This window comes from Hyposmocoma kahamanoa, unplaced genomic scaffold (genome assembly GCF_003589595.1).
Source record: "Hyposmocoma kahamanoa isolate Upper Pololo Valley unplaced genomic scaffold, ASM358959v1 95, whole genome shotgun sequence".
NCBI classification, from domain to species: domain Eukaryota; kingdom Metazoa; phylum Arthropoda; class Insecta; order Lepidoptera; family Cosmopterigidae; genus Hyposmocoma; species Hyposmocoma kahamanoa.
In genome coordinates, this window is record NW_020654972.1 from 3,958,566 (window position 1) to 3,978,056 (window position 19,491).

The window sequence follows — 19,491 nt, forward strand, 5'->3', positions numbered from 1 at the left end:
ACTCGGTATTCTTTTTTCTCTTACTAAGGCAACTTTTCAGAGGCTTAAAGATCTACGTACAAAATTAGTCGATAATTTTTTTATGCTCAAAGCAGTCCTTATCAGTTTCAACTTCAAAGTGCACTCACATTGGTCGCATATCTTATACTGCGTCTGTGCGCGTGTTTTTGGGCAGCGAAGGCGCGCCGGCGCATCTCGCGAACATTTCCTCGGTATAAAAGAAGCCAGCACCGTGATTCGCGGAACCATTGCTTTACACGAGACCGGTCACTCTGGATCACAGCAGGTATTGTGGCGTTTTGTTATGTGATGTGATAGTGACAGTGATACGTATGATAATTGATAACGGACTGTTTTCATTTGACAGACGTGCGTGAGGTCATCGCTCGGCAGGATGCAGTGGTTTGAATTGGTAAATACGTTTACAATGTATATTTTAGTTAAAAAATGCACTTTAACAAAATCTCAGATAAGTCACACACAATTCAATATACTTGGTGAACTGCGACTATGAGTTCGAAACCTGGTAAATCATTTCATGAAATAAAACAACACAACCTCTTTTAGTTTGTTTTTGCTTAAGTAGCGTACTAACTTGTGTTTTACGTAGGAATTAAGATGTTTGTTTACGTTTTAGGTTATTTAAAAAATCCCGGCCTTAAGTGACGACTTTCCCGCATTTAGAGGAAAAAAAGGATACATCTTCACACTTTAGGAGGTTGATATAGGAAGTAAAACTAGTAATATTGAAAACATTGACCATATACGTGCTACGATCGCACTCGTTAAAGGCCTCATGCTTGAGCTCATTGTAGTATTGTAGTCAATTATTCATATATAAAACAAATAATAATATACAAACTTAAAAAAATCATCTAACATAATGCAACATTAATATTAATTGATAACCACATTAATTCACAATACTTCTCGTACTATGAGTACTAGAGCAACGGAAGTTACTTCAGGACATTGCCCAGAATACCCAGACCATAACCAAATTTAGGCAAATTCATCTCAAAACTTTGTCCTGTCGGGAATCGAAGCCGGGACCTTCTTATCCAGCGCCCACAGTGCAATCTGTTAGGTCTCCTAGGCCGTCAAAAGGTTTTACTCATTCCTTGCTACCCTGTCTTCTAATCAATTCTGAATTTATGTACAAACAACATTTTCTTTGGAAATGAAATTATTTTTCCGGATTTAAATCGCGTATGTTTGTTTTTTCAAACCAAAGGACCCGAAATGTTAGATTGTTTGGAAAAACAAATAGGTACACGCGATTTAAATCCGGAAAAATAGTTTCATTTTCTATTTGTAATTATAGACTATATAGAGATAACTTGATAAATATTTTAACTTTTTTTTATCATCTTTCCTTTATATATGCTATATCTTAAAATGATGTGGGTGCAATGCTTGTCAATAATAAAGTAACGAGTAAATTAAGTCTAATTAAATTGCACTCTTCTTGGTGTAAAATGTTTTCAGATGAGACGTTTCAAGACTGTACGACCGAAATTATAGTCGATAACTTTTTATATTTAAATATGAAAGTTATACAGTTTCACATATACTTAATTTGTTTCATGTGGTTCTTATGATAAATGGCTCGTATAGTTGTTATTTTTTTAAATTTATTTTGACAGTTTTCCGATAAATAACTTTTCGTGTTTATCACTTTATTGTAGAGGTTGCAATGTATTGAATGAAAATTTTGTATTTATGGAAGTATTTATACCTACCTTATGAAACCAAACACTGTACTGTGACAAAGCTTTTGAAATAGCTATAAAATCAGCTATTCCTTAGTACTCATGCCTACTCGACTCGAGTGTAAATAATCTCAGTACAGAGTACTAAAAAAAACCTACCTCAAAAGTACGTGGAATTGCATATAATTAACAAGTTTTATTGAAATCGGTTACCGGAAAGTGCGCAAACCCGGATTCATCCCCTAGTTCGCCATTATACGGGACTTGACACAGGAGATAAAAAAATCGGCTCTCGCTACTCAAAGTATATTGAGAGAAAAACGCCTTGAATTGGAGAATAGCAAAATCAACCATTAAAATAGTTGCTCCTTATAATAAAATTTAGGCGTTATTTATGAAAATGAATCTTCATGCGTGAACAGCTACCCTTAGAGGTGGATGATTTTCTTCCAAATTAAATGGGACCACCAGAGGTCTTTCTAACAAAAAAAGAATCATGAAAATCGGTTTACAAATACCGGAGTTATCGCGTAACATTCATACAAAAATAAGAATATACAGTCGAATTGAGAACCTCCTCCTTTTTTGAAGTCGGTTAAAATAGAGGTTTCATTTGGCGATTTTAAAGGCCTCTATATAACAAGAGAAGTTTGGTTTCTTGTAATAAACATTTCTTTGAAAGGATATTAGCCAAAAAAGCAGAACCTCATGTAGTTATAAAATAATAATAACATTGTTTTTATGGTGTCAAGTGACGGGACGAACAAGTCGTGCGCCTGGTAAGTGACAAGTCTCTCCATATCAGTTGCAGTACCACTCAGAGCTTTAAAACATAAGTTGACAAGTTCCGTGTGCCCGTAATTTCACCAGCGTAAACCAGAACGCAGTAATGCTCACATTAGTGCTTGGCGGCAGGAATAGGTAAGGTGGCAGTACTTCCCAGGACAAGGAGCTCTACTGCTACTAAGATTATTATTATTATTGTTTTGATATGTATAGTTATACTTTGCAATTATTATCATTAAAATTGATCCATGTAACTATCACCGGATTTAGATTATTGACTGACTTATTAAATCCAAGTATGCACGCCCACGTGATATTATTTTAAAAAATTACATCTGGTTTAGTATGTGGGCGAATGTATAATATACCTTCAATGTTTATATGCCTAATGTTTAGTCGGATACAGTGAAGCTATGTTTATTTTGTACATTTCAGCTTCTATACAACCTGTGTTTTCACAAATGAATGTATTATGAATTAATAATATGCAAAACCTATGATTTTATGTACATTTAGAAAAAATATTAAAAGTTTCTAAAAAATTTACACTCTATCACGATTTCCCTTTAACACTGCCAGAGTCGACCGTATTTAAGTAGAAAGTTATTTGCATGGTTGTATGCCAAATAAAATTTAAATTTACGTCTAAAATATTCAAAAGAACGCTTTCAAATATGTGCATTTGTATGATATGAACAAGATATACGTTGGTTTTATTACAAAGTCCTTATAGATACTACAACGCACATGTCTAATATTGCGTACAAGCTTGAGTTTTATATTGTCAGTTACCTAATAGATCTTATGTCAACGTTATAAAGTTGATATGTGATTAAATTTAAGGTAATTAACTTTCTGTGAAATTTGGAATAATGTGACGTAATGACTTAAACATAGTTATCCATAGCAACTGAAATTAGATTACTAAATTTCTTTCTTCTGTATTTATTTTTTTAATGGTCTAACTCTTAACAAAATGCTAAAGGTCAATTCTACGTAGAAAGCATGTTCGTATCCTTGGTAAATAATAAAGCCATAGTATGTGATCATTCGTCAAAAGTGCTTATATTACATGAAAGTCATAAAATTAATATGAACTACATGAAACAAATTGTTTTTTGAAAATATATAATTAGATCTCCTAATAATATATTAAGCACATTGACTTACAATTATATGGACGTCGGGTCCGCGCTAAAAATGTTCGAACTTATAGGGCATTAAAATCGTATACAGAGCGTCATTCACGCTTTAGTCTTCGTTTGTTCGACTGACAGCGAAGCAAACAAAATTAGACAGTACTGCGATGACATTACAATTTAAATTCAACGTTTTAGCTTTTTCATATTCCTTTACATGTCACTACGTTTAAATAGGTTGACTTGGGACATTTTTTTCGTGGTTTTTGTATTAGACCCGTCGTCCATTTATTTGAAGTCAATGATTAAGCACAAAAAAAATTAAAGATTAATTTAATTCATATAATCTTGAAATCTCTGTGAAAAGTTGTCTTTTTTAAGATATGTGCAAGTTGCAGGAAAGAGTAAGAATAAAAAATAAAATAGAACTGCACCTATTAATCTTTTCTGCAGTAGCAGTAGCTCTATTTTACTTTTATTAATCTTTTTTGCAACTATTTCACAAGAAAAGTGAAAGAGTTCATCTAGGAAAGTATTGCCACCTTACCCATTTCTACCGGCAAGAAGTATTGCGGCCATTACTGCGTTCCGGGTTTTAAGTGTGAGGGTACCGGTGAAATTGCAGGCACATGGGACTTTTAACTTATGAGTCAGGGTGACGGGCGAACAGCCCCTCAGATCTTTGCGTTTTAGAGCTCTGAGTGCCATTGCAACTGTTATGAACAGGCGCGTCGCTTACCACCAGTCTCACGACTTGTTCGTCTTGACATTTAGTATCATAAAAAAAAACCATGATTATGGACGTTTGTGTAATTGATTGAGAATCTGTAGTTCTGGTGCACTCGTGTAAAAAACCGGCAATAGCTCTCTTGTTCTCATATATCCATCTCTTTTGAGGTTTACAAGGAACTAATGGTGACTACCTTGATTTCTTCTGTCTTGATTCTGTGACTGATAATGTAGGTGATAACTATATTATTATGTATCTTAATAACATAATCTCAGTACAGAGTACTAAAAAACCGACGTCAAAAGTATGTGGAATTACATCTATTTGCCAAGTTTTATTGAAATCGGTTACCGGAAAGTGCGCAAACCCGGATTCATCCCCTAGTTCACCACTATACGGGACTTGACACAGGAGATAATAAAAATCGGTTCTCACTACTCAAAGTATACTCAGAGAGGAAAACGCATTGAATTGGAGAATAGCAAAATCAACCATTAAATTTTTTGCTTCTTATAATAAAATTTAGGCCCTATTTACAAAAATGAATCTTGAGTTGTGAACAGCCACCCTTAGAGGTGGATGATTTTCTTCAAAATTAAATGAGACCACTATGGAGGTACTCTCTTTCTAACAAAAAATAATCATCAAAATCGGTTCACAAATGGCGGAGCTATCGCGTAACATACATAAAAAACATACAGTCGAATTGAGAACCTCCTCCTTTTTTTGAAGCCGGTTAACAAAATCCGATCTTTTAGTGTCGCAGAATAACATAGGACCAATAGAAACACAGTCTTTTCATACGTTATTATAATCATCTATCGATTAACCTATAGAAATACATAAAGCAAAGTCAGCTTCATACATTCTCAATTCTCACATCATAATTGCAAAAGACTCGTATATTTATTTTTCCACTTACCTTATTTTAATGACTATTTACGACATCATGTTCATACAGAGTCACCGGCACCGATATGCAATGTCACCATTGACTGTGGTTTACCGTAAAGGGGATTTCACATTAAACTTTACCATTAGTGCGTACGGCTAGAAAAATAACACACTTGCGACAGAATTGTTTCGTGTCACAGACTTCTGCCTGTTAGAACTGTTGTTTTAAAAATGTTTATAAAATAATTTTATCGCGACCAATTCTTGCAAATAGATGAGATAAAGCCAGTTCAACTAAGTGCCCGATGGGTTTTTTAACTTATAAATGAGCCTTATGCACTTACAATACACCAATTGAGCCATGAGCCCAGGCTAACTTGATCCTATTGCGCTTAGGAAGAACGAATTTTTAGCACGGGAAAAAAATATTTATCTTGACATAGAGTTTTAGCTCATATTTATTTTGTCATTGCCATCGGGTTATGTAAATTCCCCTTAACATGTCCACAAAAAGCCGCGATTACTCTTCATTATTACATAATGTACAATTTGTTTCGTGAACTTTATTGTTATGCAATAAAAAGCTAATTTACAACAACTGGTAAATAAACTTAATGACCTGCGTGAGGCCATTTACATTGGTCAGAATCCATTGTATTCTTTATTATATATGTAATACATTTTGGATGGGTAATACATTATTTATACTATTAAAGAAATTGATGATCCTTTTTGTTTTACTGTTTGTAATATCACTGGCAATAATAAAACAAATAGGAATATAACTTTTGCGACTGTAATTGATAATGGTATTATGTTAAATAGAATTGATATAGCTCTTCCATTTTGTCGCTGTTCTATGATTATTTGTTTGTGAGTTTGAAGAAAGAGAAAGAGTTTGTGCAAAAAAGTACTGCCACCTTACCTATTTCTGCCGCCAAGCAGTAATGTGAGCATAATTACATTTGGGTTTTGAGATAATCTATTTCCGTACATCTCCAATTATAAATGTGCCCTCACCAAAGGAAAAGTGAGACATTTTCCTAGTTTAAGACTAGGCAACTAGTGTGGTTGTCAGTACTATGAGTATTGTCAGAACCAGAGCAACGGAATTCATTCTGGGGTACTTCTCAGAACACACAGATCAGAACCAATTAAAAAAATTTCTTTTCTCAAATTTGGCTATCGAGAATCGACCACGGGGAGATACGCAACCAGCGCCTACTGTATAAATCGTTGAGCCGCCGAGGTCGTTGAAGAAAATTGAAGAAAAAAGCTGATGTTAAAGGTACTGTATTAGGTATGAAACTAAAACATCTAAATTAAAAAAAAAAATTTAAAGGTTTTTTTTTTCTGACCTATACAGAATAAAGAAATGATCTGACGAAAGAGGAATCTGACGGATGTGTACTAAATAATTTTTCGATTTTGTTAAATGGCTAAAAATTTTTATTTCTTTAAGAATTTTTAATCACATTACATGTCTGTTTGTAACCTTTCTTCAATTGAGACTCATCTGGATTCTATTGTCAAACTGTATATTCAGTTTCGTATGACTATGTTTGAGCTTAGAAAATTGTACTCTTTTTAAATTTAATTACAAATTAAAAAAATATTACTGAGTTGCAAAATAAGTTTTATAGACACCGATGGGAGTCGTATTGTGTGAACGCTTCGATTTCTTTAGATTTTGGCTACCTGTAAAATCTGTATTAGGTGTTTTATAGACTCTCTATGAAAGTGAGAAGAATACTGCCCTCCCTGTCATAACTCATGCGTTTGCATTTGCATCTAAAGTTTTTTCTTTGATAAAGTTAATTACACTGATTTCGCTTGACAATAGTCCAATAATACAATAAAAATAATACAATAATGGGTTTAGAATGCTGATAGGGCTGCCCCGCTTTTGCAGTGCGTCTACCATGTTTGTAGAGGCGCGGGTTTCAACGCAATCTGCAATAAAAAACAGCCTCATTGCTCAGAAAACTAAGGATCAGCACCAACACCATTTTGCAGGTCATACCTAATAGATGTAACCTACAATTTTACAAATCTTTCATCTGGATTTTAATCGAATAGTCTGACATGAGTCTATTGGACAAAGTCAAGTAATCATTTATTCCACAGGTAAAATTTTTACACTTGAAAACGTCATTTTTTAAGCTACTTCTCGTTCACTACACTGACCTCCCTGAGAAGAACGAGCAAGAAACTCTAGGGATTGCTCTTATCAAATAAACTTAAATGTTAATGAATACTTGGGGCACACTATGAGTTTCCGGAATTAATAAGAAAAAAATACTATAAATAGTCAGAAATGAATTTATTGTTTCTCAAAATAGCGTTTATGCACTTTTTCATACGAATGAACCAATTTTGAAAACATATGCCACTCCTCCGTGACAATCCCTGAAACATATTTTTCATATTGCTGTCGAACAGCCTCTTCAGATGATGAAAATCGTTGACCTGGTTCTTAACTTTTGGAAATAAATGAAAGTCATAAGGTGCCAGGTCGGGACTGTACGCGGGATGGCTCATAAGGTCAACGTTGTTCACCTTCAAAAATTAATTTGTCTATCTGGCCGTGTGAGAACTGGCATTATCGTAGTGCAAGATGATACGGCGTTTACGGTTATTTTTACGGAGTTTGTCAATAACTTCCGGCAAATAAATCGTCGTCTACCAATCACTATTCACTGTACAATGATTCTCCAAAGCAACAGTAGCCACGTGTCCAGTTTTATTAAAAAAAGAAGCAATCATCCGCTTAGAGGCTCTTTGCACGCGCGCCACTACGGTTGGTTTCGGCTCATCTCGAAATACCCATACGCTCAATTACTGCTTTGTTTTGGAATCGTAAATATAAATCCATATTTCGTTACCTGTTACTATGTCGCACACCAAATTTGACGCCTCTCCGTTGAATCTGGTAAGCATGGCATTGCACCAAGTGACGCGATCCGTTTTTTGAGCTTCAGTCAAAGTGTGTGGGATGCACCGAGAGCACAGCTTTTTCACACCCAAATGTTTATGTAGTATTGGTTGTATTTGACTCATGCCTATCCCTAAAGATGCCCGAATCTCATGGTATGTCACGTGCCTGTCTGTTTTAATCATGCGACGCATAGCATGGATGTTTTTGTTGTTCACAGCAGTGGCCGGGCGACAATCACGAAATTCGTCACTGAGATTCACACGACCGCGTTTGAATTCTGCAAATCAGTTATAAATAGTCGTCTTGCATGAAGCTACATCGCCAAAAGCAGTTTGAAGCCGAGCAAAGCTCCGCTGAGCTGTTAAATTACACTTAAAATCGTAGAAAATCAAACTACGAAAATTTTCACGAGTTAAATCCTTGGTGATGTAGACAACCAATTTCTAAAATGACGCCACAATGTAAAAACAAGTGGCAGTTAGATAAAAAAAACTGTTTTCTACAGCCAAAGAGGTCCATTTTCAAATGTTGTAATTACTTTTTAAATATTGTTTGTGTAAGTGGCCAGTTCCGGAAACTTATAGTGCGCCCTATGTACACTTTGTCAACAATCATAATTGTGTGGAATCTATACTCTTGTTGTCTTTCCATGCTTCTTTGTCTAACACATACTCCTTAATTTTGTAATATGACTTTTTAATTAAAATACTTTTAATGTACGTTTTAAACTTAGGAAATCATAATCTTTTCTCCGGAATCACATTTCCCCATAAAATAATCGTTTACCTTAGTTAAATGAAACCGTGATATCATGAGTTTGGACTTAGTTCTAAGGTTAATATTATGGATGTCTTATTATATTTAACGAAATTATGCATATTTTTACGGGCATACGAAATATTTGAGTAAATGTAATGCCACAGTCATGATAATTGAGAGAAGCCCGAGAACTTAAACGGTACACAGAACGAATCGCTCGATTTTGCAAGACAAATATGGTTCGGGATTCGAGAGAGAGATAGTAGCCTGTCAATTTTTTTTTATTGAATTTTTGTGTAACTATTTATTATTATTACCACTAACCTTGTCTTTTAGTTATTTTTGTAAGTAAAATTACACCGCTGGGCCTTAAAAAAATGTAGATATCTGAATAAATAATAAAAAGAAACTGTTACAAAACAAGATATAAAAACTGCTTCTAGAGGCTTATAGATCTCGTTTTGCTGATTTCAGGCATATTAATAACTCAGTTTCGTCAAAGATGTCGATTACGTTAGTTATGAAAAGGACTTGTATGATGAAGATTAATGAATGTAATTTATATTATATAGGAAGAGAAGCTTGTCAGGATCGTGAGCAATAATCTCTGTCTATTGCAATGAAAATTCAGAAGCATGGATGTGTATGTATATATTATTATTATCTTTACTGTAGGTTCTAACGACAATTTTAAAATATTTACGTCCTGTTTTAAAATTCAATTTAATTAAGGTTAAGTTTTAAGTAAAATTGAATTTAAAACAGGAGGTAAATATTTCAAAACAGTCGTGAAAAACTAAAACCTGTCCTTTAAAAAATGTTATTCTTTCTTCAAAACACAGATGCTCTAACCTAGATTCAATTACAACAGCATATAGGTAGCAATAAAAGCTATAATTACTCGCCTTTGAATTTATTTACTGAACGTCCATAAGTTTACATTATCGTCGTGATTATTTCGTTACTTAATAAATGTCAATACTCATTTACAAAGCTCACTTCTTCATATTTTGTAATACTTACGCCACGTGCTTCTACGAACAATAAGCTACGTTGTAATTTGTTAATGATATTCTTTTGACCCAGCGCGTGATTGCAAGATAACTCACAGATAGACACAATATAATTATTTATTATGTTACAATATACAGTGTGATAAGTTATTTGCAAAGAAATAATGATATAAGGAAGCAATTCTACCCTATACCACTTATTTTAAAGTTTTACCAAGAAAAAATCAGCTGCTCCATTATAAATACTCATACTAACTCGACCAAAATATTGCAATCGTGGTGTAATGATGATGATGTAATGTGGCATTCCACGTCTACAAAATAACTTTTCAAGAGGGTGGACGGAAGGAGAAGATTCTATGAAGAAAGTCACTCGATATTTTTTTTATACATACATAAATTGAAGAGCTATGTTATACCACCTACCTACATATATAATTCGTTTCATATAGGACCTGTTATTTTTGACTTTGATATGATAAAAGCCGTTTTGATGTATGATAAACATGTGGCTTTATTATACCTGGGTTATCATCATCATCATCATCACCTACCTATTGTACGTCCCACCGCTGGGTATGGGTCTCCATTAAGGAAAAGGTTTCTAACATAGTCCGCCACTATGACCCCATGCCGATGATGGAATCTTCATAGGACAAGCTTGTCGCTTATCAACAGGCGCACGAATTGTTCGTTATTTTTTTATGATACTAAGTGACGGGATAAACAAGTCGCACCCCTGGTGGAAAGCGACATGAGTGTCGAAACCAGTTACATTGCTTAAAAGAGATCACTCTTAGATATCCTTCAAAACTAGAACGCAGTGATGCTCACACATTTCTGCTTGGTAGCAGAAATAGGTAAGGTGGTAGTACTTCCCTGGACGAACACTTTCACAAGTAGCTCTATTGCTAATAATGTCACGATCCAATGAAAATTCAGCGTGGGCAAGTCAGTAGCGGAAATACACCTACTTTTCGACCTACAAAAACTTTAAGACAACGTGAATACAGAGAAACGCTATGTTGCATTAATAATATTGTTGTTAATATTATACATTTCCCCATAAACGTTAAACAAAGCTTTGTGTTCAACGTTGTACCACTGCTTATTTCTATTCTGAATGTAAGATGATTAACGCCTTCTATGCGGCAATGATTGCGTCTACATAATAATGATGGGTCAAAGCACTTCAATCTGAGTTGAAACATCTGTATCAGACAGAAATGAACAGGTGATATAACACGGGTCATTTCCTATTGTTTCTTTTTTAATTATTTAACTCCATGATTGATGATAGACATTTGTTTTGTAATCGTGAACGGGAATAAGAACTGTTCGAGTTTGAAAAAACACTTAAGGTGATGCCTTCAATCTTTTTTCGTAATCAAAATTGTAATGTATATTTTGCACTAGTGCAATTGTGTTACGCAGTATAGGTAGTTTGATTTTAATTTGTCTGCTATGATATACACGCCGTCATTATTGTGATTGTTTCGTAATATTATTTTTTTATGGAAATAATGTTGTATTTGTTCGATGGAACTGTGTATTAATTAGCGAGAAAATTACTAATTTTAATTTATTTTACTATTTAACATATGCTTGAGACAATGTGACATCTTTACTTAATTAACAGAAAAATTTAATTTTTAAACACGCGCTTTTATTCTAAAAAATTACTTCAAAACAATATCATCAGCCAAATGCTAATTTAAACATGGTCCTTCGAGCCGGATGACAAAATATGAATGTTTATTTTCAAATTAAACTTTATATTTAACTTTATAAACTTGAATTTAGTAGTAGTAAAGCTTTTTGTGAAAGATTTTATCCTAGAAAGTACTCCCGCCTTACCTATTTCTGCCGCCAAGCACTAATGTAAGCATTACTGTGTTCTGGTATATGCTGGTGAAATTATGGGCACACGAGACTTGTCAACTTATGTCTCAGGGTGGCGGGTGTAGTGGTATGCTCCTCAGGTCTTTGATTTTTACTATATGAGGTTCTGCATTACTGGCTATTATCCTTTCAAAGCCATGTTTGTTACATGAAACCAAACCTTTATTTCCTGGTTAAATATGGTTGTTTATGATAGCTCAGTGACATTAAATATCTGTGACGATTAAATAAAAAATATACTGTATAATTTTATCTATTGGTTGTAAGTACATATTGATTAATTATATTATATAATATCCCACAACTTTCTCATTAAATACACGTAGACATGCCTGTATCACATTCTACTTTTATAAAATCTTAAATGACGCGTAAAGATTATATCATTTAAGTCCAGGAACTAGTAATTTCCTGGTGTCGCGATCCTGTCCGCTAAGTACTTTCTCTCGAACGACCTGCGCCCGCGCCGTATTGTTACTTTCATCTCGTATTACTTCATTGAACACGTAATGCTCATATCTTTGTAGCGTTATTACGTTTATGTATGAGCTTCTGGAATGTACAATGCTATTTTTCAATTTGTTCATTGCATCTTAGCACGATGTAGAGACTTTCAATTCTTTTAAACTTCTGTTTTTTAACCGACTTCCAAAAAAGGAGGAGGTTCTCAATTCGACTGTAAGTTTTTTGTGTGTATGTTACGCGATAACTCCGGTATATGTAAATCGATTTTCATGATTCTTTTTCTGTTGGAAAGGGGGTACCTCCATAGTGGTCCCATTTAATTTTGAAGCAAATCATCCACCTCTAAGAGTGGCTGTTCACGCATAAAGATTCATTTTTATAAATAGCGTTTAAATTTTCCTACAAGGAGCAATTATTTTAATGGTTGATATTGCTATTCTCCAGTTCAAGGCGTTTTTTTCTCAATATACTTTGAGTAGTGTGAACCGATTTTTATTGTCTCCTGTGTCAAGTCCTGCATAGTGGCGAACTAGGGGATGAATCCGGGTTTGTGCACTTTTCGGTAACCGATTTCAATAAAACTTGGTAATTATATGTGATTCCACGTACTTTTGAGGTCGGTTTTTTTAGTAGTCTGTACTGAGTTATCTTTTAAATAACATCCAAATTGTCAATCTTGTTTCCCCGTTGAGGACGCGGATACCATTAACATCCACTTTCTATAATCTCTTTATACTTTTGACACACTCGTGTAATCGATATATACATATTAAACACTTGGTATTTCAGGATATTATCAAGTTAGTTAATAATAATAATAACGCAGACACTCATAGTATCGCACGCCCGAGGGAAATCCTGTGCCGCGGGTGCCATGGACACAATTCTGACATTCATGAGGTAAAATAAATGTAGGCCATACTACTACTTTTTGCCGGCCCGGAAATCGAACCTGGGACCTCAGCGTGGTAGATCAGCACGCGTTCGGCCACTGAGGCAGTTTAATACTTAGTTGAATTTATGGTTTATCTTTCCGTAATTAGTATAATAAAGCCGATTGTGATTATTACATCAAAAGTGCTTTTGTCACATGAAAGTCTTTTTCTCTATAATATCAAATGACGGGATGAACCAGTCGCCTGAATGTAAGCTACACGCCCGTCCATAACAGTTGCAATGTCACCCTGCGGCATAAGTTTGCAAGTCCCATATGCCTGTAGTTTCACCAGCATCCTTACCCTTCAAACCTGGAACACAGTAATGCTGACATTACTGTTTGACGGTAGAAATAGGAAAGATGGCAGCACTTTACTGGACGAACTCTTTCACAAGGACCTCTACTAGCAGTAGAGAGTTCGAGTAGCACTCGAATATAATACGAAGTACATGAAACAAATTATGTATTTGGGAAATTTCATAACTCTTCTATTTAAGTACAAAAAGTTATCGACTAAAGTCGTTTGTACATCCTTTAAATTTCTTTCATGAATAGCATTGACTTACAAATAAATGGACGACGGGTCTAATACAAAAACCACGAAAAAAATGTCCCAAATCAACCTATTTAAACGTAGTGACATGTAAAGAAATATGAAAAAGCTAAAACGTTGAATTTAAATTGTAATGTCATCGCAGTACTGTCTAATTTTGCTTGCTTCGCTGTCAGTCGAACAAACGAAGACTAGAGCGTGAATTACGCTCTGTATACGATTTTAACGCCCTATAAGTTCGGACACTTTTTAGCGCGGACCCGACGTCCATATAATTGTAAGTCAATGATGAATAGTCGTCATTTTGCAGTAGGGCTAGCACAACAAGGTGCGACTAGTGAAAGAGTCACATTAACACTCTCGCTTATAACGCGCCATGTTGTTCTAGCCCTACCGATGTGACCTTATTACATCAAGGGTGTTTATCTGTTACTACACCTTCGAATTAAATTGTTTTGATATATTGGTATGATTAAATTAGTGTCTAATAAATCAATGTCAATAAATTAATCAGTAATCCCACCTACTTAATATTCATTTGTAGGAAACAAAAGTCAAATAAAAAGTTTACTATTGTGTATTGTTAGTTGCATAAAAGGTGACGACATCAACCTTGCTTAAGTAACAGAAAATCATGTTGTGTTTCCAAAACAACATATAATTTTATAACGGCGATTAAAAGAAACTGTCACATATTTGGTGTACTTACTGCATATGGTGATGGTGGGTGGTTACATTTTGTTGTTGTTACTTGAAAAGCTGTGATGTAACATTGTAACCCTGATTTTAACAATACTTTTACAGTACACTAATTTGTCTACACACTTTTTTAATCTATCAGTTTACTTATATTTAATACATTTTAAAAAAATATGTGCGTTGTGTAGTACAGAGCAGAATAATAATAACGTGCACACATTCATAGCTCCGCCCTAGAGAAACCCTGTATCGCGGGTGCCATGGACACACACATAGACAAACACAAATTACCCACAAACAGACGAGAGAAATAATTGTAGGCTATATACAAATATTCCTCCCAGTCTGGGTATCGAACACGGGATCTCTGCGTGGTAGTCCAGCATAGTAACCGTTCGGCCACAGAGGCAGTTTTTTAAATTAAACTCTACTCTTCATTCGCGAGTCCGATTCACCTAAGAAAATTGCGTAAGAAACTCGGATCTCTCTTTGTGTAAATAAACGTTTGTAATATAAATAAAAAAGTAAAATAAATTTATAATTTATAACATTTATTTTAAGTATGACATGTTAAGACAACCTGCAAGAGCTAAACGGGTCAATGCCACGGATTTTTGTCACCCACGTAAATTTACTAAAACTTTACCAAAGTTTAAAGTTTTTTCTTACTGTAGTTTTAAACCTCGTAATAGCAAATTTTAAATATCATACGGCTTTGTATAGAAACCTACCTATATATTGACTCATAAATAAATTTTGACTTTGTAAAGACGTCTTTATTGTACTTGAGTGACGTATAAGTTATAATTTGTCAGATGTCGGATCCTCGGCCCCGGGGTCGTGGAAAGCGGCAGTCGGGTTGGCCTGAGCGCCGCATGATAGCAGCGTTTGCGCACGCCGCGAGAAAATCACCGTTACGTAAGGATGATTTATACTGCGATAAATACGAATCACATAGCACATAAATTGAGACCTCTTATTGCTAAATCTGGGTAAGAGACACTTTGTTACGTACATTTGCCTGTAGTTTTGCATCAACTTGTTTTATGTTGCAATTTTGAGATGTTTAAGCAAAAGTCAACGTTGATATTGTAATAAATACGTAATACAGTGTGACGTATGTTACGAGACTTGCGTTTACTTTGCATTTAGATTAAATTACAAGTTCATTATTAAAGCTTTTTTTATAATAGCAAGTGACAGGACAACCAAGTCGTGGGCCTTGTGGTAAGCGACACGCCTATCCATAACAGTTGCAGTGCCATTCAGAGATTTAAATCGCAAAGATCGGACGGGCACTGCCAATGCGCCCGTCACCTTGAGACGTAAGCTGATAAGTCCCTGTGCCTATAATTTCACCAGCACCCCTACCCTTCAAAACCGGAAGGCAGTAATGCTCACATTACTGTTTAGCGGCAGAAATTAGTAGGATGGCAGTACTTCCCTGGACGAACTCTTAAAGTGTAAAAGTCTATTCTTAAAACATAGCACACTTCTTTTTTATAGTTCTCTCATCGCTGTTAATCACTATTCCGAACAATATCTCTCAACTTTGCCCGATTCAGTGAATTGTAAGTTAAATTATCTCGAATCTGAATACCTGGTACATATTTTAGTTACATAGACGTTGCACATGCGTCTTACACTATATAATGTTTGCATACAATGCAATATAAGCTGGTCGTCAATCGTTACGTCACAGTGGCAAGTTTCTCAACCGAGTAAATAGTACAAAATGAAGGAGCAAAATATGTTATGTATGTTACCTAATTACCGTCTTTGCGTAGAGAGTGTCCGATGACGGCACGTGCATGCTAACACGCAACAATAAACGAGCTACAGCATTTCGGTTAGAAACATCATTTTACTCGTTCCTAAGATTTAAAGCTACAATATTATTGTTACACATGCCGTTAATCAAGAATAATGAATTACCTCTAGGAATCCACGAACACAACTATAACACTAATGGAAAGATTGCTAGTTACACACATACACGTTATCACATTTGTTCACTTGATGAATTGTCTAATGTGAGTCTAAATCAATTTCTCTTTTATTGCAATTTCAGGTGGTGATATGCGCGGTGCTTGCAACGATTACAGCAGATCCAGACCCGAAGAAATATAAATCAGAAGTCAAAACGAAAGACAAGCAGTCGGAAAAAAGTCTACTGACAGAGGAAGAAAGAAAGTTTTTAAGAGAAGTTGAAGTTAAGTTTGGTATCAAACCTGAATTAAATGTAGAAAACAGTGAAGAAGGTAAACATGAAAGCGATGAAGATACTAGCGACAATGACAACTTGAAGACGCCTAAGTTGCCGTTAGTCAAGCCTCCGTTTCCGGCTGTCATAGCTATTGAGATCGTCAATGACACTGATTCAAAATTAAAAGGAAAAAGAACAATTGATGCTAATCTGGGCTACGGTTACAGAACCAACAATGGATATACTTATTCGTATTTTGGAAAGCCAGCCCAAGAAAAAGGCAAATTTATGATTTATCCATATTCACAAGAAGACATACCACCCGCAAATCCGAATTCGTACGCTGGATATTCACATCAGTCGCACGGACATAAAACAATACAACTTTCACCAAATGTAGAGATTACACCGTCACAGGCATACGAATTAGTGCCAGCTAAAGGTGAAGAAGAGACATCTTACAATTATGAGAAACCTGCGGTGCAACTCAAAACCAAATACGAAGAAGATGTACAGACCTCTTCTAAGGCCTATCCCGTGGCCAAGACAGCTGCACAAACACCGCCGTCGTCTACACTTTACACGACTTATAACGGAAAAGAATTCTCAGGCTTAAGCGAACAATTCCCGCAAGTAATGTCTAATTATCTTGTTCACCCATCACAGCTAGTTAACAACCCGCAGTACCAAAATGCTGGTTTAACGCAAGAACATTTACGCTCCCATGGCGCTAATGTAGGACAAAGGGTCGTACCAGTTTTAGTTTTGAGAATTCCGAGCTCTTATATCAAGAACCCTACGGCTGAGCTATACGCCAATTTACCGCAGAATTATCCACTATCGCAATACTTGAACCATTTGAATTTACAGCAATTAGTGAATGAATATTTCAAAAAGATTGGTTATTCGTATGCACCTCAGGTAATGACTTATCCACACTCATCTCTGGCAGTTCCAGAGAGGCATGTACCGACACCTGTATCACACTACACGCCTCAACAGTACGCAAGCCCTTACGTTCAACCATCTTACACTCATGCTGATTATTCTGGGGTTCAATATTCCGCTGTTCAACCAGTGATGGCAAGATATCCTGCGGGCTATGTACGTCAGCAGTACTACGTACCACGAGGTAATTCTATATATCAACAGCCACACCAAAAGTACCTTTACATGTATCGGTACATTCCGCCGACTGCAGTAAAACAGCAAAGTTACTACGTGCAACAGCCGCAATATCAGCAACCAGAATCTTATCAGACTGTAGCTCAAGCACCTCGACAAAAGATAGTACAAGAAATAATCATACATGAGAACGCTGCACAATCTGCCTACGGCGCGCAACAACCTACAGCTAGTGACGATGACTCACAGGAGAATTCAGAACACAATGAACAGCCGCATTCTCAGAATACACAACAGTATGAACAATCCCCGTCTGATTCTTCTGAGTATGAAGACGAGCCCTCTGCTATGACAGAATACGGTCATTCCACTCCATCTCCCACATCTGAATACGGCCCGACTCAAGAATCGATTCCACAATATCACTCTCAGTCAGTACAGATTCAATACGATCAAAACCCAGTACAGAAAGAAATAATCTCCATATACCATAGAAGCCAAGCAGGACAAAACTACAACGTTCCCAATTATTTGCAGAGTACACCTGAATCTTACACTTACCAAAATCAAAATGCGGGCAATGAGCATTCGTCAGCTGACGATCTAGTCCTTACTGAAAACTATCCCAGCAAAGATCATACAATTGCGACAGTTTTCCCCGCAAGTCACAAATCCCAGACCTCAAGCGAACCCGTTCAGGCTGTCAGTTACGTAACTCCATCGCCAACAATGAAATATCATTCCCGATACAGAGTGATGGTTCCGCAGACAATCCTAAAAAACCCGAGTGGCGAAAACGTGGCTTACGTTAATTCACATTCGGTATCTCAATCGTCATATGGGCAGTCGAGTTCTAAAGATTATAATCCTGAGGACGAATATACTTCAGGATCACATTATGTCTCCCCTGTTGGCAAACAAAGACAACCATCATATCCAAGAAATTATCACGCACATCCAAAACGAATGAGCAGATCAGAAAACAAATCAGACACTTCATCGTCAACATCGAAAAAACATGAAAAAAATGCAAATAATACATCAACTTAGGCATCAACTTAAGATTTAAATGTTAATTCTTGGTAAATACTCAACTGTAAATATAGGTATAAGCAGTATTTACTGATTTACTGTCACTTCAATATGGTTTACTTCGTTCACCGTTAAGACAGATGAAATGATCTTTCTTAATGGAAAATTTATTTAAATTGATAAATCATTTCATTTAGGTACAGTAGTTAGCTAAAAATTAATTTTATTTGAATATTTTGGGTCATTAGCATCTTTGATTTTTAAATTATTTGGTGGTTAATATTTATTAATTATTTAACCAAAAATATAAAAAACCTTAGTAAGATACAAATCTGTTGCTTTATTTCTTGGTTTTTACCATTTTTATATAAAGTTTATTTTCTTGTGAAATAACGTGGCTGTTTCAAAAGTGCAATATTTTTGTTATGTGCAACAATTTTGTTATACTTACAGTTACTTACAGTCAGTAACAGCACACCAAGCTATGCACTTTTGTTCGACTATCGCCTCTGAAGGCGATTGCTCTAAAGCAACAGAACAAGATCCGTCAATGTGTGGCTTGATGTGCTGCTTTCTGTACATAGGTTGCAAGTTATCCTAT

The 19,491-nt window shown here is 35.5% G+C and overlaps 1 protein-coding gene across 2 annotated transcripts; it reads left to right on the top strand.

Annotated features, from left to right (window-relative positions):
* Positions 1 to 265: 265 nt before the first annotated feature.
* On the top strand, positions 266 to 19,069 carry LOC113238176. 2 transcript variants are annotated; one of them, XM_026474937.1, is made up of 3 exons: positions 266 to 286; positions 368 to 412; positions 16,599 to 19,069. In XM_026474937.1, the coding sequence occupies exons 2-3, from the start codon at positions 395 to 397 to the stop codon at positions 18,906 to 18,908; spliced, it is 2,328 nt and encodes a 775-aa protein (XP_026330722.1). In that variant the 5' UTR covers positions 266 to 286; positions 368 to 394; the 3' UTR covers positions 18,909 to 19,069. The 2 variants fall into 2 exon arrangements, with proteins under 2 accessions (XP_026330722.1, XP_026330723.1); XM_026474938.1 differs by having other exon boundaries at positions 269 to 286; positions 379 to 412.
* The last annotated feature ends 422 nt before the right edge of the window (positions 19,070 to 19,491 follow it).